Consider the following 23,486-nt stretch of genomic DNA (forward strand, 5'->3'; position numbering starts at 1 on the left):
CAAAGAAGTGAGTGAGCTGCAGGATAAAGACCCTTCCTTCAAAAGTTCAGAGGGACGTCACCGTTGTCCTGCATCTTCATCCATTCCTCTTCCTCACAGCCCTCCATTCGTACGACTCAAGACAGACGCCAGTCAAAGCGGCGAGTGAGTGAGCTCTTGGTTTTTTTTTTTTCCAGCATAGGTGGTGTGTTTGTCCCGGGTGGACGCGGGAGACGCGTGTTGGATTTATCTGATCTTACAAGCCATCAGGTTGAGCAGAGCTCGGCTAAACGTGACCTGAAGTGTGCCGGCCCCCCCGAGCAAACGCCGCTGTCACCTCGGCCCACCCGGTCTGTCATCTCCCGCCGCGCCCCCCCCCCCACCCCCGAGCTGACAGCTGTGGCGTTCCCAAAACAAATCACCGCTGCGTCCGGTAACACTCCGCGTCCCCGCGATTTAGCCCTCGCCAAGACGAGAGCGGCGGCCGCTAATGCTGCGGCTAACGCGCGCGTGTGTGTGTGTGTGTGTCTGTCTGTGTGTGTGTGTGTGTGTGTGTGTGTGTGTGTTTACGAGGGCCAACGCGGTTTATCCTGGTTGCTCATGTCTCCCTTTGTCTCCTTCACCTGCATCCCTTCTGCTGTGTGAGCTCACAACCTGAACACGATGGAGGGGGGGCGGGCACAGTCAATAATAAAAGCCTGAAGAATAAGGCTAAATTATAGCCTTTTAATATAATATAAATATACATTTTAGGTCTTAAGCCATCATGTGTTTATAGTTCCGGACTGTCCCCCTCTTGGTATTTACCATTTGGATATCTGGCCATCTTGGTTTTTGGACACCTTTCTTTCTTCCATTGCCTTCTCGTCTTTCGATGTTCTTCCTCTTAATTTATCGCAGCCCGAAGTGACACAAGAGGGTGGAGGTTAGTACAAGCAAACGCAAACTTTTCTGTGCATTGAAGACACAAAAAAGGCTTAAGGAGGCGTTTCTACTTACAACTAGGCTGCGTCCGGAGGAGTCGCCCCCTGATGGCCATCGGAGGCATTGCGGGTTTAAGTCACTTCGGCCTTGGCTTCCCTTTTCAGACGAGCAGTTTGTCGGCCGATGAAAACTGAAGAGTTGGATCCTACAGCCGAGTAGTTTCACAAATTGCCATTAAGGATTCTTTTCTCTGTAGTTCTCGGGAAGAAAAAACATGTTGGCAACCCAGACGGAACCGCGCCAGATCAAAAAACGCAGAGGTGAAGGTTCAAAAGTGACTTTTCCGTCTTAACTAGACAGTTGATTGAATATTCGGTCGCAGGAGAGATGAAGAAAAGAATAACAAGGAACTGAGGCTGTGTTTATTGATACATTTTTAATGGTAAAGTGGTTTGTGCTAAATGAGGTGTTTTTCTCCCTCTCAACTGTTTTGTGAAAGTGTCAAGCTTTTTAACTGACATTTTAATGAGCATACACACACTCTGTTACACACACGCACAGAGACACACACAAATGAACCTGTCAGACACGGTTAGAAACACAGAGATTTTTGACTATTTGTTACTGGTCTGTTTTTAGACATCAAACTACAGCAGTCGAGATGTGGGTTCTATTGATGTCATTGTTTTTATGTCACATTCATTACTGAGATACCCTGGCTTGTCTTTAAAGGAGTGGTGCGGCTAAATTTGCTCATCCCCCCCTCCCAGCCACCCCCCAAAAGAATCCAATGTTTAAAGCTAAATCCATCAACTGCTTACAGGGTGTGGACTTGGGAGAGAACATGTTTCTTTAAAATGTGCAAAACGTTTTAGATTTCATTGCTTCTTCGCTCTAAATCCGACTCTTTAACTCAGCTTTCCTTCTTTTGTCTCTCCCAGCAGACGTTTTGGAGGAGAGGCTTTTGTTCGGCTACACAGATGAACAACAGGAAGGAGGACATGGAGATCTCCTCTCACTACCGGCAGCTCCTCCGAGAGCTCAACGAGCAGAGGCAGCACGGCATCCTCTGCGACGCCTGTGTCATCGTGGACGGAAAGATCTTCAAGGCCCATAAGAATGTCCTCCTGGGCTCCTCGCGCTACTTCAAAACTCTTTACTGTCAGGTGAGGGACTGCTACGAGGGGGGGGGGGGGCACGGGAGTCTATGGTTTTACTGCTCTCAGATCCTCGTTGTGTTTTGCCCCAGGAGACATCTAACAATCTTTCTCGACCCTCCAGGTTAAAAAAGGGGCGGAGCCTCACCACCAGACCACTGTCACTCACCTGGATATCGTCACGGCGACGGGCTTCAAAGCCATACTGGACTTTATGTACTCGGCGCACCTCGCCCTCACCAGCAAGAACGTGATCGAGGTGATGTCGGCCGCCAGCTACCTGCAGATGACGGACATTGTCCAGGCCTGCCACAGCTTCATCAAGGCGGCGCTGGACATCAGCATCCGCTCCGAGATGGCCGACGAGCTGGCCGAGTTTGAGATGGGGGCGGTCGCGGCCGCCGGCATGAGCGCAGGTGTCGGCGGCGGAGGAGGGGTGGGCGTAGGAGGAGCAGGGGGCGGAGCGGGTTTAGGAGGAGGAGCAGCTGTTGGTGGTGTTGGAGGAGGAGGAGGAGGGATCGTGGGCATGGCTTCTGAAGCCCTGGCCTCCATCATGTCTGGTCGCAGCACCTCGCCTTGGCTGGCGCGCCGAACCAGCCCGGCCAACTCCTCCGGGGACTCGGCCATCGCCAGCTGCCACGAGGGAGGCAGCACGTACGGCAAGGAGGACCAGGAGCCCCCCAAGAGCCACGAGAGCCAAGAGGAGGCCTGCCACGACTCCCAGCCGGCCTGGCCGCACGACTACAGGCCCGTCACCGTCAAAGAGGAGCAGGTGTCCCCCGCCTCCTCCTCCCATCCGCGGGACGCTCCCAGAGGGGCGGCCCAGAGCCAGGGGGAGCAGGGGGCCGGAGGGGCCGCCGGGGGAGGCGCAGAGGGGCCCTGGCAGCCCATGTCGGTGTCGGGGCGGAGGAAGAACAGGAAGAACAAGGACACCGTCAGGCATATTACCCAGCAGGCCGAGAGGAACTGGGACAGGGAGCGGGACAGGGAGAGAGACCGGAACAGTAGGCCTGGATCTCCTCTGCCCTCCATGCTGGCCGTGACGGGATGGAACTACAACGGACAGGAGATCCCAGGTAAGGCGACGAAACACAAAGTGCTCCTTGCATTCTTACTGCAAGGCGGTTGAAACAGACGGTGAAGGCGATCGGGGCTATTTTAGGTCCACACGCTATTTTCAAAGTGGATTTGTTGGTTAGTCTATTAGTTTAGAGTCAGGAAAACAGGTGGAATCCTTTTTGACTGGAGGCTGGGCCTAGGCCATAAGAAAGAACTTATTTCTAGGAAAAGGTTGGGATTCTGATTGATGACTTTGAGGCTTACGGGTTTCCCAGAGTGGCTGCAGTTTTAGACACCTACTTAGTTATCCAAATTGTGTAATTAGTGAATGACTGGTGAAGTAATTAGGTTAGAATAGATAATTAAGTGGGAGCGTTGTATCAACACTCAACTAGGATCTAATTCATCTGGGCTTGTCTTTTAAAAGGCACCGTCTTACCGGCAGGGCGATGGAACTGCCGTGTTGACTTTGGTTGAGCTCAAGCTGGACAGAGTGCCTGTGACACTAGAAGTGCACTCGACGGTTCGAACACCTCAACTTATCTGCATCCGCACGAGCACGCTGGTGTAGAAATGACCTCTTTTTGCTCCTCCTCCGGGTTCGAGATTAGAGAGCTTCCATCCTAACATGTTGGGCCTAAAGTGATTATCTCAAATCTTGAACGGTGCGTAAATGCAGATGGCTAATACGATCCTGCTCTTACTGCAGTTTATGTAACTCACACTCCCACATAAACAAGCTAACGTAAGCACAAACACACTTGGGCCCACGTGTTTATTTTTGAGAAAGTGTCTCGTGATCCTCAGCTTTGCAGAATTGTTTCGTGAAGTCCATTACAGTAAAAACTCATACATGGAAAACACTTAGCTGTGTGTGTGTGTGTGTGCATGCACCGCGGGGCCCAAGGCGTCGATAGGTAGATCATTAAAAGTAAGAGAAGCTAATCCTGGGCGCATTAAGGGAGTTGGCTGTGAAATGGGCACACGCGTCGCGCAGCGAAAGAAAACAGGATAATTGAATTGACCTGGGTCACTGCACGGATTACCAGCGCGTCCTCGCCATCTCTGGCTCCTCCCCCCTCTCTCTCGGGGGTTTAGGGAAGGACCTTCTGGAGAGGGCAAGACGAGGGAAAAGGGAGAGAGAGAGAGAGAGAGAGAGAGAGAGAGAGAGTGGGGGCATCCGTACGAGCTTATGAGGATTTGTCTTATTTGCTTTAAGTGTCCTTAGTCCCAGATTTTGTGACCCGCAGTCAGACATTATTACGGTGACCAGGTACATCTTGTCTTCACAGCTACACACACACACGCACACACAAAAACACACACGAATGGCACTCTTTAGCCCGTTGGGCGGTTTCTTGTGTTCTGCACCACGGTAGAAGGTGGACTTTTTGTCCTGGCTGTGGTGAAGCATTACAGAGAAAGAAGTGTTGTGTCCCCTAAAGGTTAGAGGAAGTCTAGTGTTGCTGCTGGCGTGGACTCAGCCACCCAAAAAAAAAAAAAAAGATTTCTGGACCAGAGCGCGGGCATGCCGAGCGCCTCACAATGGAGGAGAGCCTTTTGTATCGCGAAGGTTTACCAACCATTCGCTTCTCCTTCAAAAGGGCAGATCTCGTCATTGAGTGGTGAGATATCGTGTTTCCAGTGGGCTCTGGAGTGGAGCGTTTGACCGTCGGGGGGCAGGTTTGCAGGAGGCGGTTTCTGTGTGTTAGGTCTGGGGCGGGGGGATTGCTGAACAGGTTTCGTGAGGCCTTTGTTGGATCGGCGTTGGTGGTGTGTGATGTTTTTCGGTTGTGGGAGTGCTTCTCGTATCCATGCGATGCCTTTAGGTTGTTGTTGTTGTGTTTCTTTTGACCCAGTCGGGGTGAAAGAAACAAGCAGGATCCCTGTAGGCTTATGAGAGTTTGTCGACTTAAGTCTTAAGTCTCCTTAAGTCCGGATTTTGTCACCTTGAAGAGAAGATCCGAATCAGATGTACGGGCATTTGGCAGAGCCATGGATTTAGAAAGTGATGTACAATTCTATTTAAAGTCCCTAATCACAACGACGACAGCATTGCAAGGTGGGAGGGGGTCGACAACAAAGAGCTGTCAGGTAGTCTGGAAGACATAAAAAACACTGGTTAACAGGGAAAATAATATTGACTTGTGGGGCTGCTTTTATCGATCTTCAACATATACAGTTCTGTTGGTTAATTGAGAAATCGACTATTTTGACGCATGGTTTTTGTTGTGTGAAGTCCTCTTGTTGGTTATCAGTGAGGTGATGTTGTATAAAGGAGAGAGGGCACCTTCAGTCGAAGATTAGCTTAATTGCTTCATTCTTTATTGATGAGAAGTGCTTGGACGCCGCCCCCCCCCCCCCCCCCCTCTCTCTCATATTCACCTGTGCTCCTTTGTGCCTGCTTCCCGATCAGAAAGCCTGCACAGGAGTGCATGGCGCCGCTGTGATATCAGGGGGGTGGGGGGGGGATGCAGAAGGCTCAGGGTGCGAGCGGGCAGCCGCTCTGAAGCGTTTGTGTGAGCATGTCGTGTGCCCTTGTTGACATAAACAGCTGCAGGAATTAGGATTTGTTTTCTTTAGATCCCCTTCACTTGCAAACATCTGCTGTGTTCATTTGATGTCATTACTGACTTCCTGTCTCTCTCTCTCTCCCTCACGCTGGATCTCACTCTTTCTGCCGCTTATCTCTGAAACCTTCATGTGAATTGTGTGAAAAATCTGCACTGCTTGCATTTCAGCAATCTGTGATCATGTGCATTTATTTTTCTTCTCAACGATATATTAGAGGTGACATTTTTTTCTTCTCTACTTCCCCTGTCTGCTCATGCTGTAAACCTTTAAATAATTACCTGGACTTATTTTTAGTATGGCTACACCCCCCCCCCCCCCCGCTACATCCCCCAGATTAAAAAGCATCTGCAAATCAAAGTCGGAGTGTTCTGAAACGTGAAGCTTTTATTAAAAAACAACTCAGTATATTTTTTGGTCTGACGCCTCATATGAGCCTCTCTTCTTGTAGTCCTCATAGTGGTGAAACCATGAGGGTGGAGCTTAGTACAACCGAACGCCATCTAACACAACACAGTGGTAGAGACCTGTCAATCAGCATGTAATCCCGCCCTAAAGCACCACCTACTCTACGGTCTGTTTGACTCTAAATGGAGCATTTACTAAGTGAACATCATGCTGTATTGAAGAAGAGAGACCGAGACCATAAACTCATGTTTACTATGGGAATAAATAAAGAAAGAAGTAGAGTCATTTTCTCATAGACGTCTATGGGAGCAGAGGCGTCGCCCCCTGGAGTTGAATACAGAGAATGCAGCTTTATGGCACAAGTGGAGATTTTTTCCCCAGTTCTAGCCTTTAAACTGCAGTTACCACAGATTTAGTATAAATAATGGACATGTTGCCTGTCTGGTAAAACATGCTCCTCTGGTATATTTCACTATTGATTCATTTCCTATTGAGCTCCAATCGTTTCTCATCGAGTCAGGAGTAGCTTTCAGTTTGTAAATGTGTTGTTTTGTCCCGAAAGGCCTAACTTTCGGCTGTACAGTATCAAGTTGCCTCAAAACTCAATGCTATTATTTTATTCTATTAAAGCCGGTGTCCCCTCTTTGACAGACAGTCTTTTTGAGAGGACCAGCCGACAGTTTTAACAATCGATTTCTTTCCTACTGCCTTTTTACTTTGGGAAAACACCAACCTGATCTTTCTCCCACATTGTAACAAAACTTGAAATACTTTCTTTGGTTTGTTCACCCTTAGTATTAAAAAAGAAACACACACACACACACACACACACAAACACACTGTGACCTTTTAGTGGCAGCTTGGGGGATTTTGGCAACCCGTTACATGGCCGGTGTGATGTACACACACACACACACACAAACACACACACACACACCCACAGCTCAGAGCTGATATCTGATTATGTAGACGTGAACAGTTCAATCACATGTGGGCCGTTCTTTCCATTTCCCTCTAGCTGTTTGCACATTGATTACATCAAGAATCTTTTTTGAAATCCAACATCTTTATCTAACTCTGTGGCCCCCGAGTTCCCGTCAACCACCAGCACACACACACACACACACACACACACACACACACACACACACACACACACACACACACACACACAGACACGAAGAAAATAAACGTGAAATGGTTTTTCCGTGTACTGTGTCTTCCATGTGCCACTTCCATGTTTTGGCTTGTTTAAGCTTCATCCGCCGGTTACCTGCCACCCCCCCCCCCCCACTCCCCCTTCCGCTCCTCCCAAAATTGCCCTTTAGGCTGCACTTCGGCTTAAAACTTTCTCTCTCCTATATATATATATATATATATAATTTTTTTAATGCTCTTCCCTCCCCAAGTCTCTGCAGTCTAAAGGTGAACACTTGAAATAATGAATCGGATCCCCCTTTCGCCCCCTTCCTCTCTGTATTCCAGTTAAGACTCTCCCCATAGTATTTGCACTTCATTAAACTTGAAATAGGTTTAATATTTAAAACACCGTGAACAGATTCTAACCCCCCTCCCAACCACCCCTTTGCACACCTCTCCACTTTTTCCTCCTCGCTCTCAGGTTTAATAATCTACTCGCATATTTCCTCCCTAATTCACTCCACCTTCATTAAAAAACCAAAATAGATTTAATATTTCAGACTTTGTGGACTTAATTTTTAACCCCTTTTCTCCTTGGCTTGGTGCTTGACATGCTGTGGGTTAGATAACTACATCGTGTAGCCCCCCCCCCCCACACACACACAGTATTCCCCCCCCCCTCTTTATCTCTCTTCTTTTTTTGTGGCTCATGGTTCATCTGTCTCACTTTTTCCAGAGTAAGTCTATTATCGCCTCTGTCTTTGTCCTCGAGTTGCTCCCTCTCTCTCTCTATCTGCCCCCCCCCCCCCCAACCCCTCCACCCCCCACACAACCTATTTGCTCTCCCTCTTTGTCCTCTGTCTGCACAGATGATTTCAGCCCTTTCCTCCCAGCCTATTGACTTTTGTGGCCACTCTACCTCCCTCAGTTTCCCCTTCTCCCTCCATCATCTCCTTCCCTTTTTGTGCCTTTCTACCACACAATCCCCCCCCCCCACCCCCCCGCCCCCCCGTGCTTGTGGGAGTAGTGATGGAGGACTAAAATACTGTTCTTCACCGCTCTTCCCTGTCAGCCTTTCTTTTCGATCCCCACTACATAAAATGAAAGAAGAAAAGTTCCATTATCACCGTGGCAACCAATCATTTCTCACCACCCACCAGCCATCTTTGTCAAATGACCTCACATCCTGTTGGACATTGTGGGAAGTCCACCAGCTAAAAAGCCCCTTCTCTAGCGCGCCATCATCACACCACACACACACATTCACACTCTTCTTTCACACTCTTGCTGTCTGTCTCCCCCCCTCCTCCCCCCCTACCGCCCCCCTCCCCCCCACTCTCTCTCCCTTGTTGGAACCTCGTTGTCAATACTGACACCTGCTCTATTTATAATTCGCTGGCTTTAAAAGATCCGTTTGGGACCCCCCCCCCCCACACACACCTCTCCACCTCCTGCTCCTGGAACAGGCCCGGTGAAGGATTGTTGGGTGGAGAGGAGGAAGGTGGAGTGTGTGTGTGTGGGGTGGGTTAAAGATTAGCCATCCCACCCAGAGTGCACCTGGGTGGGGCCTTTGTGTGTGCTTTCGTCAGCCCCCCACACACACACACACACTGACATGTGAACACGTTCATCCTCCAATAAGGTGCATTCAACTCTGCACACACACACTTCTGCTCGCATTGATTGGCCTGAGAATCAAACTACCCAGAATGCATCTTGACAGGATGTCCTGTTGGCACAGCGTGAGGTAGGGGGCTGAGGGGGGGGGGGGGTTCTGTGGTTAAACATTCATAGAAATACCCCGCTTTCAGCTGAACCCCCCCCCCGCCCATCAGACCCCCCAAATGTCTATAGTGAAGCTTGTGGCTGAGACCCAACATCCAGAACCGTTACTTTAACACAAGGGCGTTTCGCTCCACGGTGCGTTTCGCTCCCCCCCCCCCCCCCCCCCTCCCTGGTCCCGGAGATACGAGGCGTGATGTGACGGGGGGGCCCTCCGCCCTCCTTTGCCCTCCTCCGCCCTCCCATGGCTTGGGTCGTGTGATCTGATAGCCGGTAGCGGACGTGTCACAGCCAACCTTCAGTCAGTCGAGCAGCCTGGATGTGGAGCGCGTGTGTGTGTTTGTGAGAGTGTGTGTGTGTGTGTGTTGTGGACACACACCAACATTCGTAAGTCGTAAGATTTTACCCTAAAATAAGGAGAAATGTAAAGTTGAGTCCACGCTGTCGTTTTCTCTCACTTTCCCTCAACCTGAAGTTCGTCTTCGCGCGGTGTGTTTATTTTAGAAAGGTGGCTTTGTTCTGTTTACTGTTCCACTCCCTGCGCGGCCTCCACCCCCGTCAGACCAGTTAGGGGAGCGAGGGGGTGGTGGTGGGGGGTCTGTGCATGATGTTTGGACAAACGGACAACCCCGAACAGGATACAGAGGTCTACAGCCTGTGGGTGTGTCGGTTTGGCCGAGGCGTAGCTCACGCACACACACAGACACACACACAGACACACACACAGACATACACACACACACAGACACACACAATCGTGGGAGTGTTCCCGCTGGAGGGCAAAGTCTCCCTTCCTCTTACATTCATTCTCTCCTTTCCCCTCCTTCCCTTCGTTCCCCTTTTCCGCCGTCACACCCCTCCACACCTCCTTCCTTTGGACCTCTCTTTCTCCTTCATCCCTCATTCTTTCTCTTGTGACACCGCCCCCCACCCAAACCCCGTCCTTTTGAAAAGAGGACAGAAAAAAAAGTGTTAAAGATATAGAAGAGACGGCCAGCAGCAAAGCAGGGAGAGGCCAAAATCACCACAGGGGACAATTATGGCTTGGGTTTTGTACGTCAGTGTGTGTGTGTGTGTGTGTCCTGGAAGCCGCTATCCGTCCTTCACAAGTGTTTGTCTCCTCCTTCTTCTCCTCTACCCCTCCTTCCCTTCTGTCTGTCTGGACCTTCCTTTCCTCGCCGCCACTTCACACTGTCACTTCTGTTTTCACTCATCTCGTAGCTGCAGCGACGGACGCCGCTTGTATACAGTACACACATGTGTGTGTCTGTCTGTGTGTGTGTGTGTTTCCTGTTGGGTCTAAGGGCTTTAAATGAAGGAAGGGTTGTTGGGTTGACCGCTCTTCTCTTTAGAAGGATGCGCTCCTTGTTTATTTTCGTTAGGGTTGTTTCTTCTTTTTACATACGTTTTTCAAATATGTATATATATAAATATATATATACATTTTAAGACCCATATTGTTTGATTACGTTCTTTTACAGTTTCATGTTCTCTTTTTTCCAGCATCTCACACACACACACACACACACGCACACACACACACACAGTCGTGTCAGGTCACCTGGAACACGGATGTAAATGGGCGTTGCTGCGGTTATGAGGTCATAACTGGGCCAATGGGAGCCTGGAGCTCGCTATCTCTCTTTTGCTCGTCGTCATTAGACACAACGCCCCCCCCCCCCCCCCCCCCCACGTATTCTGCCAGCATCACCTGACCCAAACTCGTTGTTTCCACCTCTTTCTTTGTGACTACTTTCATTCTCGCAAAGAAACCCCCCCCCCCCCCCCCCCTCATTAACCCTCCCTGCAGTCGGTGCCTGCGGACCTGATCCGGGTCACAGGCTGGTTTCAGGTACCTGTAGTTTGTTTTATCGTGTTTTATTAGCACTAAATCCCCCTTCTGACCCGACTGGTTGAGAGAATACTTCAGTGGAAAGGTGACGGCTGTAGAGAAAAGAAAAAGAGTTTTAGAGTGTGTGTGTGTGTGTGTGTGTGTGTGGTTTTCCATTCAGTTCAAGGGCTTCAAATAAAAGCAGTGTTGTGCGTCTAACGTCCCCTTTAGTTGATCTGTGGGCTTTTGTCTCTTTTTCTCTTTATTACACATGCATGTGCTACGTCTTGTTTCTTTTGAGTCTAATAAGCTGCTGTTTTGGGAACATAGAAATAGATGCAGAGGTAGAGAGAGCTCTTTTTCCTTTCTCTTCTCCTGTGGAGGGACTCTTTGGCCTTCCCACAGTTCCTCTGGCCTCACAGCCATCCAGCTTCAAGGCTTAGTGTGCATGTGTGTGTGCACGTGTGTGTGTGTGTGTGTGTGTGTGTGTGTGGTACAGGACAGGAGAAAGGGAGAGGTCAGAGGTGGATTTGATAGGGCAGGACACTCCTACCCCTCTCTCCCTCCATACCCCTTCTGTTGAGGCCTTGATAAGTGGAGCCGCAGTCTGTGGGGGTTAGGGATTCCTGTCTGGTGTAAACACACACACGCACACACACGCACCCACACACACCCACACACATGCACACACACACACACACACTGGGTTCCGCCCGCTCTGCATTCCTGTGTCCGACTAAGGAAGCAGCCTAGCCGTCTTCCCCTCCACTCCCAAATTATCCCCATCTCCTAAAGTCAGCGCATACTTATCGCTCGCCTCTCCACCTCGCTGCTTCGCTGTGACTCACACATACCCCTACACCCCCCCCCCTCTAATCACCTGGTAGCAAGTTTGTAAAGTGCTCCAGTCGCGACAAGTGAAAAAAAGAGGCTCCACTAAGTGCTCAACGTGGAGGTTAACGTCAGCGTCACTGCGGGGTGAATGCTTTCAAACACACGGCCAACCAATAGAACCAATAGACCCAATGGAACCAATAGAACCAATAGACCCAATGGAACCAATGGAACCAATGAAACCAATGGAACCAATAGACCCAATGGAACAATGGAACCAATGGAACCAATGGAACCAATAGACCCAATAAAACAATGGAACCAATGGAACCAATAGACCCAATGGAACAATGGAACCAATGGAACCAATGAAACCAATGGAACCAATAGACCCAATGGAACCAATGGAACCAATGGAACCAATAGACCCAATGGAACAATGGAACCAATGGAACCAATGAAACCAATGGAACCAATAGACCCAATAGACCCAATGGAACCAATGGAACCATTAGACCCAATGGAACAATGGAACCAATAGACCCAGTGGAACCAATAGCACATGTGCTGAATCAATCCATTGTGCTGATAGTGGAAATCAGCCTCCATTCTTACCCCATCCCTCCATTTTACCCTGCCATCATCATCTTCTGTTTTCTCTATGACTCCCCTTTTGCTATCCGACTCTGTTTTATATCTTTTGCCCCCCCCCTCTTCTCCCTCCCTAACAGGGGCTTGTAACAGGGGTTAGGAAGGGGTCATGTGGTGCTGCACTGCCCGTCTCTCTAATGGCTTCTTAATGAGAGAGCCAAAGCGAGAGAGAGAGAGAACGAGGGAGGGAGGTTTTTTTGAGATATTGGTGGTTCTGCTCAGGGCTTTCTGTCCGTTCCAGGCCGTGTCTCCTGTAAGCCAGCGCTACCCCCCCCCCCCCCCTCTCTTCTCCCCCTCCCCCTCCTCGACCCCTTCGCTCCACTTCTGGCCCTTTCTGAGCCGTGTTCCCCGCCTGGGCAAAAGAGGAAATGACACGTTTGTAGCCTCGAATAAGCGCCGAGCCTCGTCACTTTCGCCGCATCCGCTGGGTGCTGAGGAGGTGAGGCAGGAAGGGGAGGAGGGGGAGGGGGGGTGTGGGGGGTCTCCCCCTTTAATTTGCACTGCTTCTGCTGATTTGATCATAAGCAATAAATCTCAATGCTGCAGCTTGGCTGCAATAAGGGGGGGGGGGGGTGCAAAGTCCTTTATGTGCATTCGTCCCTCGCTCTGCTCCCCTCATCCACACTGGGATTTCTCCTGTTATTTCCTCCTTTACTCGCATCGTTGTCATGGCGAGGAGCGTTCTGTCTATCCAGCTAACGATGATTTCCCCCCCCTGCGATGCCCCGGGCGACTTAATGGCCCTAAAGAATCCAGCAGTGTGTTTGAACCGCAGGCTGCACACAGGAAGTGGACGCTTTGGTTTGTGGGCCGACTCGCCATCTTGTTTCTTTGCAGCTGGACCAGTGACACCAGCTGGGTGGAGCGCACACCTCCGGGAATGGAATTTGATGTAAAATGCCAAACGGGGAGATTACAATTTCCAAAAATACCTTTTCCCATTGACATCGAGAAAGAAATGACTGACTGAACGGAATGTTTTTTTTAATAAGAATCACTGCGTCCCAGAAGCTGTTGAACGGACTAATGTCCGGAAAAGGTCCGGACGCCTCGAACAACTGTCGACTCCTTCCCAGTTTTCCATCTCCTCTCGTCCTCCCCTCTCGTCCTCCCCTCTCGTCCTCCCCTCTCTCCCTCGTCCTCCCCTCGCGCCGTGGCGCCGTGCTCCTCCCATGCCAAGGCCAGAGCTCTCTCCCATTGTTGGAGGCAGGTTGCCAAGGATACGAGCGCCGAGAGCAGAGCATCAGCGCTGTGCGGAGGGCAGCGATGAGCAGTGAGGGGGGTGGGGGGATGGTGGGGGGGGCTTTGTGGTCGGCGGGCAGCTCGACCCTCAAACCGGGGGGGAGACGCAGCGCATAGCGAGGCACAGTGACACTGACCCCCCCCCCCCCCCACACACACACACCCTCGGCTCGCTTATTGCGATCGTCTTCGGGTGTTCTTGTGCATTGGTCTCAATGTATATAAATATAATGAAGTCAGGACTGGAAGGAAGTGACTGACTTCATTCTGTTTAAACAGGTATAAGATGATAAGATATACATACTAATGAGAAGATACCAGGGTTAGCATGTTGCAACCCCTTGTCAAATGGACTGGCATTTGTGTAGCACCTCTCATTTATATATATGCAGGACATGGGGGGATTGTTTGTATTCTTTATATCGGGGTGGGGAGGGGGGGTGCATGCTGAGTCCAGGATGGAAACATGTTGATTGCTCCAAACTTGTGTTGGTTTGTTCACCTCCACAGTCTTAAATTCATTACCAGGGAGCAGTAAAGAAGTAATTACGGCTGCTGTGTTTAGTCGCCCGCAGCGCCTGAGCCTGGTCAGTGCACACACACACACACACACACACACACACACACACACAGCCCACAGGCCCTGTGCTGCATCCTCCAGTGTTTTTCCTCCTTTATCCCTCCTTTCTCCCACCTCTTCCTTTGAAAAAAGGACAGTGGACCGGATCAACCCGGACCGGACTGGAATGATCAGTGGTCATTCCAGTCCGAACCCGGGTGTGGCTCCTGGGCTTCCTCCTTTTCTGTACCAAGGAAGGACCTGTACCTTTCTCTCTCTGTTGAATCTCTCCATCCCATCGCTTTCAGCACAAAGCCCTGCGTGTCCGCCTTCCTTCCCCACCCTGCATTCTTTCCCCATGCACACGTCTCCCCCGCTCTCTCTCCCCCGCTCTCTCTCCCCCGCGCTCTCTGTCGACTTCCCTCCTACCCGCCAACCTCACCCTACCTTTCATTAGCCCACTCTTTATCTCACTTGGCTCGCTGTCTCCCCCTCTCCACTCTCTCATAACCAGCTTCTACACTCCCCCTCTCCCTCTCTCTTTCTCCCTCTCTCTCTCGTTGCTTCAATTGCGATACATCTTCATATATTCCTCCCCTCTTCCTCTCTTTCCCTGCTGACCCTATTATTTTTATCTGTCTCCCTCTGCCATCACTCCCCCTCTCTCTCCCCCACTCTCTCTCTCTCTCTCTCTCTCCCTCTTTTTCTACCTCCCTCCCACTCCTCAGTCCCTCTAAGCAGCATTAACTCCCCAGATTACCTTGAGCCCTGCAATCCTCCGTTCCCCATGCGCTCCCTATCTCCCTCCCTTTCCTCACCCATTCACTCGCTCACTCAGACTACGTCCGAGGCGGCTCATTTTTTAAGTTTTCAAGTCCTTTTCCTCTCCGGCGTTTTAATACTTGACACCCGTTTCTGTTCTTACGGGACGGAACGTGCGTGAAATGTAGAAATGTGAGCATTAGAGGCAGCAGGTTCATAATAGTTTATTCATGCGACCTCCTCTGAAAATAAACTTCCAAATAGAAACAAGTCTTTTGGATGAACTGAACTTATTTTACCTGTAGCGCCCGAGCAGATCAGTTGGCGAGCTGACTCATTATGGGAAGCTTTTCAACCCCTTCAGTGACTCTATTAAATGAAATAGTGCACGATCCTCAGAGGACATGCCAGAGGGAAGTAAATAGCACGTTAGCTCGCCGGCTTCAGACGCCGCTACCTTCTCGTGTGATATGGCCTTCAAGGAAATTACTCTGAAGCGCTGTAGATAAAGTCAATGCTCCGGATAAAAAAAAGAAGAAAACAAAGTGTTCAGAGAAAGGAGCAGAGTAGATAGAGAGCTCCATCGGGGGGGCCTTGAAGAGAGCGCCATCGGGGTCGGGGTCGGGGGGGGGGGGGGGGGTTAGACACGGAGAACTTTCCCCCTGGCCGATTACATGATGCAGCATGAAAGAACAGATAAACAGGGCCGACTCACGAATGAATGACAAGCAAAGTGCAAATACTCAACCTGCGAAAACATTCAACATGCAAATTTGCGGCAGTTGCAAGACTTTTTTCAGTAAAGTATTTGAATGGAGTCACGAAGAGAGTCTGTCTGGAGTAAACTGCTGCTTAGAATAAGATACCGGGAGGTATTTGTTTGGAACAAGATACCGTGAGGTATTTGTTTAGAATGAGATACCAGGAGGAATTTCATCCAGTTTCTCTTTGGAAACTCCGGGCAACAGCCACCGCGGGCTTTTATTGTGGAAGGTAAGAACAGGAAGAGTGGATTTTGGTGGTAATTTATCTTGTAGCGTGGGGGCCTCGTACCGTGTGAGAATGTCTTTGTTTTTTATTTTGCAGTGAAAGTACTCGACCCACAAACGTTGGTTTGTGCGATTAAAAACCAAACAAAAACGCATTCGAACCGTCTCTGTCTCCCCCACTCACCCCCCTCCCACTGTGACCCCCCCCCTCACACACACACACACACACCACCACCCCTCTTCACCCACCCACCCACACTCCATCACCCCACCCTCCTCCTCTCACCCCGCCACTTTGCAATCGCATGTGCTCCTCTCCTCCTCCCCTCCACCCACTCTCCCTCTCTCTCTCTCTCTCTCTCTCTCTCTCACTGCGAGCCCCCAGCAGCACCATCACCTCTCCCTCTCACCCACTCTCTCCCCTGTCTTCTACCACTCTCTTCCCTCCCTCCTCTAAAGCCTTCAGGCTCTGCTTGATTTATGCAGCCCCCCCCACTCCCAGCGCCACCATCACCCACCCACCCCTATCTCTCGTGGAGGTTGTGGCCCGGCTATTCCCTAAAAAACAACAGAGAGAGAGAGAGGGTAAGGCAAGGAGGGAGGGAGGGAGAGAGAGAATAACAACCTCTTCTACTTTCCATCCTCCCTCTTTTTTAACCCGGCATTTTTTCGTTCCCCTCCCACTCTGCTGTTTAAATTGCCTCTGAATTCTTGAGCTGTTTTAGTGCTTCACTCCCCCTTCTGCGCCCAAATTACTTTTTTTACCCTCTCAAACTCTGGCATGCTGAGGAAGCAAGTTCCCCCCCCCCCCCCCCCCCTTCCCCCACCCCCGTCTTTGTCCACTCGAGGCCAAACACTGCTACTAATCACATGTCCACCGTGGGGAGAGGGGGGGGGGGGGCACGTCGCTGTGATGTCGGGCAGACAATGGCAGCAAAGTCTTGTGACAACACGTATCTCGTAATGCTCTTGTTCCTCCTCGACCCCGGGGGAGCCATCAACCAGGCAGACGTACGGCAAGGCTGCACGCACGCACACGTACGCACGCACGCACACACGTACGCACGCACACGCACACACACGCACGCACGCACACATGCACAGTGTGTAAATAAATGGAGGAATAAAATCAAAATTGATACACGAGCGCCTCATACGTGACCTGGCTGTTGATGGACACAGTTCTTGAACACACACACGCACACAGACACGCACAGACTCTCTTTTGTTTGCACTCAAACATGAACACATCCCTGCTTTCTTCTGACAGCTCTCTTGTGGGGGACAAGCCTCAGCAACTCGTTGCTTAACCACCCTGGTTCTTCTTCTTCTCTCCATTGTGTTTGGCTGCTGTCTCTGTTGGTTTGAGGGGGTTGTGTGTATGTGTGTGTATGTGTATGTGTGTGTGTGCGGAGGTGTTAAAGGACTGTGTCCATCAACAACTAGGCCTTGTGTGTCAATTTGGATTTTATTTATCTTTTTAAAAACTCTCTCACATAACAGTTTGAGAGAGTTTTAGAGGGGAAGGAAGTATTTGCTGCGATACACAACACACACACACATGCATATGGACACTCCTCGAATGCAATCAGAACAGAAGATCAGGGGTCAAACTAGGTCAGCTGACCCCCGCCTCCCTTTTTAGGCCTTTTCTTTCCTCCTCTTTACTTTCCCAAAGGGTGCTCTCCAATAACACAACTCCCCTGGTGAGACGCACACACACACACACACACACACACACACACACTTAACTCAGATACACAGTGCAGCCTCCAACCACAACACCATAAGACCGTATCTTCCATCCATTAGTCGTAACTCTCTGAGTGATACATGCAGTATGGAGCTCAACACACACATCTTTTATTCCAAGTCTTATTCCGCCTTAGCTTTTTTTTGTACTCTAGCCCCCACATAGCTCCCAGCGTCACACACACACACACACACACACACACACACACGCGCGCGCGAACAAAGAGAACCACCATTTCCACATATTTGTCTCTCCTTTTTAAAAGGGGTTTTTATTTAGCATAAATGTTGAAGCCAAGGGTGCCCGGCTGCCATGGCAACCAAATTAAACGGAGGATCTCTTCAGAATGCAGAAATCTAAATTATTCGGACTCTTTTATGAAGGGAAAAATTCCCGTCACTGTATAGAGACTGTAAAGGCTCCCTGGGGGGTCAGGGGAGATGAGGGGGGGGGGGGGGGGGGAGGAGATGAGGAAAAATGCTATTGTTTATTTTTTTGTATCTGACCATTCAGTTGAAAGTTGTAGGCGTTGAAATTCTCAGGTCGTCTTGAGGCACAAAGGGGGGGGGAGGGCGGATGATGTAACCTCTTGAACTCACCTTTTTTTCCTTTTTTAAAGACGTCCCAATACGCAACTTGATGAAACCCCTTAAGCTGCGTGCGCGGTGTTTGTGGTAAACGGGTTTGATCCGAGGTTTAAGAGACGCACATAAGGCCCGGATTAAGGGGACGCGTTGCAGTATTTGGCAGGGGGGGGGCGGGGGGTTTGGATGCTAAAATCGAATATCTGATGCTTATTCTATTAATCCCTAGCAACGTGCAGGCCGAGCGTTTTTACAAAGTTTGCAAACCGGAAGCGACGTCTTTTCTCCGTCCTGTACGGAGGACGTGTTCCATCTGTGGAGGCACGTGTCCAAGGGCATGCTGGGAAAAAGCAGGGCGTCGGTGCAGGGAGGGGGGTGGGGGGGTCGATTTCCTCATCCAATGAACACACGAGAGGAGGGAGACGAGGGTCAGAGGTGAAACTCTTTTCTCTCTCCCTCTCCCTCGCTTCCTCTCCCTCCCATTTGTCTGTTTTCTCCATATACAGTACGTGTGTGGGCATGCGTGCGTGTGTGTGTGTGTGCGTGTGTGTGTGTGTGTGCGTGTGCGTGTTTGTTGTTGGCTAACAGCAGATCCATGTTATTGATTGACTCTTGTGGCTGCTGTGCTGCCCACTGAAGGAGGGGGCAGAGCTCTAATGAATTCCTCCACCTCGTGCCCCCTTGCACCAACCCCTACACCCCCTCCTTAATTAACTTTGTGAGTGTGCGCGCGGGGGTGTGCGTGCGTGGATGCACGTGCGCGCATCTTCCTCCACAGCTCGACACCCCCGCTTGTTACACTCCCCTGCATTTTTTCCTCTCACGGCTCATTCCTCCCACTTTCTCTCCTCGCTTCTGCGAGTTGTTTTTCGATGGCCGCCGATCCCCTCGTCACGTATGTGTGTGTGTGTGTCTGTGTGTTTGTGTCTGTGCGGGCATGTCTGCGTGTGCGTGTGTGTCGCTTATCTGTCGCGCCACATCTCCTCCCACCCTCCTCATCGGCCTCGCATCCCCATGCGATCGTTTATCTGCACTCTGCATCACGTGTGTGTGTGTGTCTGTGTGCGTGTGTGTGTGTGTCTGTGTGCGTGTGAGGTCACCACAGACCCAGCTGTATGCCCATCGGTATTCCACACATGGAGGCAAACCACCGTCTCTGTCACCTTGACCCCCCCCCACCTGACCAGGTGGTTCAAGCCTTCAATGTGGAATCTCTTCCCGCCTTGTTGGCTTGTCGGGGGGGGGGGGGGGGTCATGCAGCCTGTGACGTGTGTTTGTGTCTGTTTCAGAGAGCCACCTGTCATCAGTTACATATCAATTAGGAGGCGGGGGGGTGTGGTCTGACAGTCGCTAGGCCCACACACACACACACACAAACACACACTGGTGCCTCTCACTGCTCCTCCTCCTGCTGGGGAGGCAAGGAGGGAGGTGATTCAGAGCGATGAAGCGATCAGCAGACGCTGCCGAAAACATCGGGTGTAAACGATGACGCGGCTCAGAGCTGAATTGGTTTAATATGGTGTGTGTGTGTGTGTGTGTGTGTGTGTGTGTGTGTGTGTTTTATCGCAGTCGGGTGAAACCCTTTTAAATTGAAAAAACAAGTGACAACTATTCACGTTTTTCATCCCCTTTTGTAAAGGGATTCACACATCTGAGATGTTCACTTCCCTCCTGCTCACCCGTTTCCTTCCCCCCCCCTCCCCCCTCCCAAGGTGCTGATGTGACCGAACCCAACAGCTCGGACAGCCGCGGCGACTTCTTCCTTAAGCAGGAGGAGGCCCTCGCTGCCGAGCCCAGCTTACTGGGCGCCGGCGACTCGGAGGAGGCCGGCGGGGGGGGCGGGGCCATCTCGTCCGTGGCCAACCTGAAAGCGGCGCTGATGAGCAAGAACAGCCTGCTGTCCCTGAGGGCCGAGATGATGGGAGACGATAACCCCTTGCTGTTCGAGTACTTGCCCAAAGGAGCACACTCCCTGTCCTGTAAGTCACTGTTTACACTATTACACACACACACACACACACCTGCTCACGCGGTCACCTGTGAGACACCACACAGGCTTTTTCACATGAGTGTCCTCGTCCTCTGCAGAGTGTTTTTTCTTTGGGTAATTTGTGTGAGTTTGTGTGTGTGTGTCAGTGATGACTCAGAGAGAGAGAGAGAGAGAGAGAGAGAGAGAGAGAGAGAGAGAGAGAGAGAGAGAGAAAGGCTGGGATCGCTCTCACTTCTTCGTGAGAAAATATTTGTTTGGGTTTTTCTTTTGTGGTTCTTATCAGCGCGTCTCACAGCAGCAGCAACACGTCTCACGTCTTCGACATGTTTCATCAGCAGCCAAAGTGGACGATGGACACAATCGTTGAACCGCTGGAAGCACCTGCGGAGAATAAGGAGCATTTCTTTCTTGTAAATAAAGGGTGGAACATAAAAGTCATGCCAGTGGGAACAGATTTGTGCCTCTAAGTGCTTGTGTGTCTTTGAGCGTCAACTGAAATCCGAATTAAAAATACATTTTCTCAACACATTATTATTAACATCGATTAATACATTTAATTTTTTGTGGTCATTTGTAAGTTATTCTTCCGTCCTTTCCTCCAGCGAGGGTCTTAAACTGTCTCCATGTGTGTGTGTGCGTGAGTCAGTGTGTGTGTGGGTCGGTGTGGGCAGGTGTGTGTGTGTGTGTGTCTCTGCTTTCACTGGCTGGTAATTGGATCTTTTGTCCCGGAGTTGTGGCCCGTCTTTGTGAGCAAAGGAAGGGTACAACTCCAAGCCGAGTCACGCTTTTTGATTCGAGCCCCACTCACCTACAAAATAGAAATACAGCCCCCCCTCCAACCCTGAAACTGAATGGGCCCCCCCCCCCCCCCCCCCCCTGTTGTTCAAAGTGATAAGCGTGTGGCATTGAGACGTTTCTGCTCACAGGAAGAATCAGACGAGAGATGAATGAGGGATTCAGAGATGCTGATGGTGGGCTTCATGGCCAACAGAGGATCCCCCCCCCCCCATAAATAAACAAACCCTCAGATTACCGGGGGGGGGGGGGGGGGGGGGCAGTCTGCCTGGTTCGACGGATCGGCGCTCCCTCCCTCCACACAGACTCTCCTTCACTCCTTCACCCCTGCCTAACATCCTCCTTCCTGTCCTTTCCTCTCCTCCTCCCCCTCGCTCCTTCTCCTTCACCCCTCCTTAACACTCATCCCTCACTCTCTTCCTCCCTCCCTGCAGTTCCTCCCTCCCATCTCTAATTTCCCCCCTCACTTTCTTTTTTTTGTTTACTTGGAGCATCAAAGTGTGTTGGTTTATATAAAATCCTGGGAAAGTATTGATCGAGGCAGCGAGGTCACCTGACCCGATTCAAGGGAGGCCAGCGCATATGAGCAGAAGGTCTGCTGTCCCTCTCCCTGTTCTTCTCGCTTCTTCATATTACTCACTAAAATAAGACATGCTCCCCCTAAAGGTTTGTGAAACAAAGGGGGGGGGGGGGGAATTAGTGTCTTGCAGTGTGGACCTCTTGCTGGAAGGGGGAGGAGCTCCAGGGACCGGTCCACTTGTGTCAATCAGCCTCCCCAATCCAATTAAGATCATTGGGAGTTGGCCCCGATTCCCCTTCAGTGCTTCGGACAATCAATGGCAGACAATAGATTTTGCCGGATCCTCCCCCCAGCGCACCTGTCCACTGCAACATCCAATTAACCGCCGGCATCAAACCGCCATTATTGGACTCCTCTCTCTCTCTCCGGCCGCCTCTGTCGCTTCACGTATGCTTTGGAAAATGAGTCCGGAGCAGCTCCCGGTGGCCCCAAAGCCCCCCCCCCCCCAGGGTACCTTTAGGAGCTTTATTCAGAGATTTAAAATTGTGGGTCTCACTTAGCGACACCTGTCCTTGTTTTAAAGAGGGAAGGTGAGTGTGAATGAAGGAGGCTACAGTCCAGGGTACCAGTTTCTCTGAGCCACAATCCCTTGCAAAGCAGACCTGCAAAAGGAAGGGGGGTCAAAGTTTAAGGTGCAATGACAAAGTAAAGTCTGTGTGAATGCAATCTGAATGCATCAGCGCATACTTTTTGTTTTATTAGATTTGTGACGCCCCAATGAAAAGAATAAAAGGAGAGTAAAACTGTTTGTTTCTGCCAACGGGGGAGTCATTAAAGGCGTTAAACGTCTCCTAACGGACTTAGCGAGTTTTACTTGATTATCTGTTGGAAAGCGGTCAGTCAGCTTACAGTAATTGCCTCCCTAAAGCCTATCAGGCCTGACGGGCCCCGACCCCAAAGGATTGGAGCGCAGGTCGTGTTTGTCGGCCCTGTTTTAAAATCCTTTAGTTCCTTCACTTTCATGTGATTCTCACCTCTCCGTTTCTGTTACTCGTCGCAGTGACTCAGCCCGCCGATAGTTTTTATTTCTTTACAGACACGGACGCAATATTAAACTCATCGAGACGAGCAATAAAACACAAAGCATGAAACAAAGAGACGCCGAGGAACCGAAACCAGTTCTTCCTTTTCTTAAGAGGTTGTTAATGAACTGAACCCTCTCACCTGCAGCTCATCTCCTCCCTCTCTGCCTCCTCCTTAATGTTGTTTCTCCCGGGGAAAGGGAGAAAGGAGAAAGGGGGGGGGGGGTTGAGCATTTGTGTGCTCTGTCAGTGGGAGTGGGGAGTGTCGGGCGCGGCACTTTAACATTCCAGGAATCCGTCCACGGCGAGGCCTCACGGTTGTGTGATTCGGTCCGGCGTGCAGAGGAGGGCGATGAATGGCTGAAACCCACCGCATAACTCTGGAGACATTCACCCCCCCCCCCCTGGAAAAAAAGAGCCACGGCCCACTCTCACACATACTTGCATACACAACCCAGAATAACTTCATTTCACATGTGCTGGAAGAGAAAGAGAGATGCACTCTCAGTACACACACACACACACACACACACAGCCTCCGTGTGAATAGTCATGAGGAGCTAACGGCTCTGGAAGAACATTTGAAATCGCTCATCCTCCCTCGACTGGTTGCCAGCAAACATCTGACTCGGTCGATGCGGCCGTCCTTTAGCCCGCGTGTGTCTCCACTCGAGCTCCAAGATGGCTCCTCTCCAAAACAATGTCCCTCCACCCTGCAGAGGATCCTCAAGGCCTCTCTCCTCATATTATGCATCTCACACACATGCAGCCCGCCTCACAAGGCGCACACGCACACGCACACATGCAGCCATCCTGGGCGCACACGCGTGTGGGTGGAAGGAGAAGGAGAGCAGAGAGAGAACGAGCCCTA

General features: G+C 50.7%; 1 protein-coding gene across 2 annotated transcripts in view; it reads left to right on the forward strand.

Moving 5' to 3' along the window:
* LOC119222211 (zinc finger and BTB domain-containing protein 46) overlaps positions 1–23,486 on the forward strand; it is a 52,855-nt gene that overhangs the window by 15,529 nt on the left and 13,840 nt on the right. Inside the window, exons 2-4 of one of the 2 annotated variants that reach the window (XM_062562334.1) lie at positions 1,845–2,069; positions 2,185–3,136; positions 19,941–20,207. In XM_062562334.1, the coding sequence (XP_062418318.1) occupies positions 1,884–2,069; positions 2,185–3,136; positions 19,941–20,207 (1,405 nt within the window). In that variant the 5' untranslated portion in view covers positions 1,845–1,883. The remainder of the gene's footprint in view (positions 1–1,844; positions 2,070–2,184; positions 3,137–19,940; positions 20,208–23,486) is intronic. The other variant, XM_037478630.2, reaches the window with a different exon arrangement.

The sequence above is a fragment of the Pungitius pungitius genome, chromosome 1 (assembly GCF_949316345.1).
Source record: "Pungitius pungitius chromosome 1, fPunPun2.1, whole genome shotgun sequence".
Taxonomy (NCBI): Eukaryota; Metazoa; Chordata; class Actinopteri; order Perciformes; family Gasterosteidae; genus Pungitius; species Pungitius pungitius.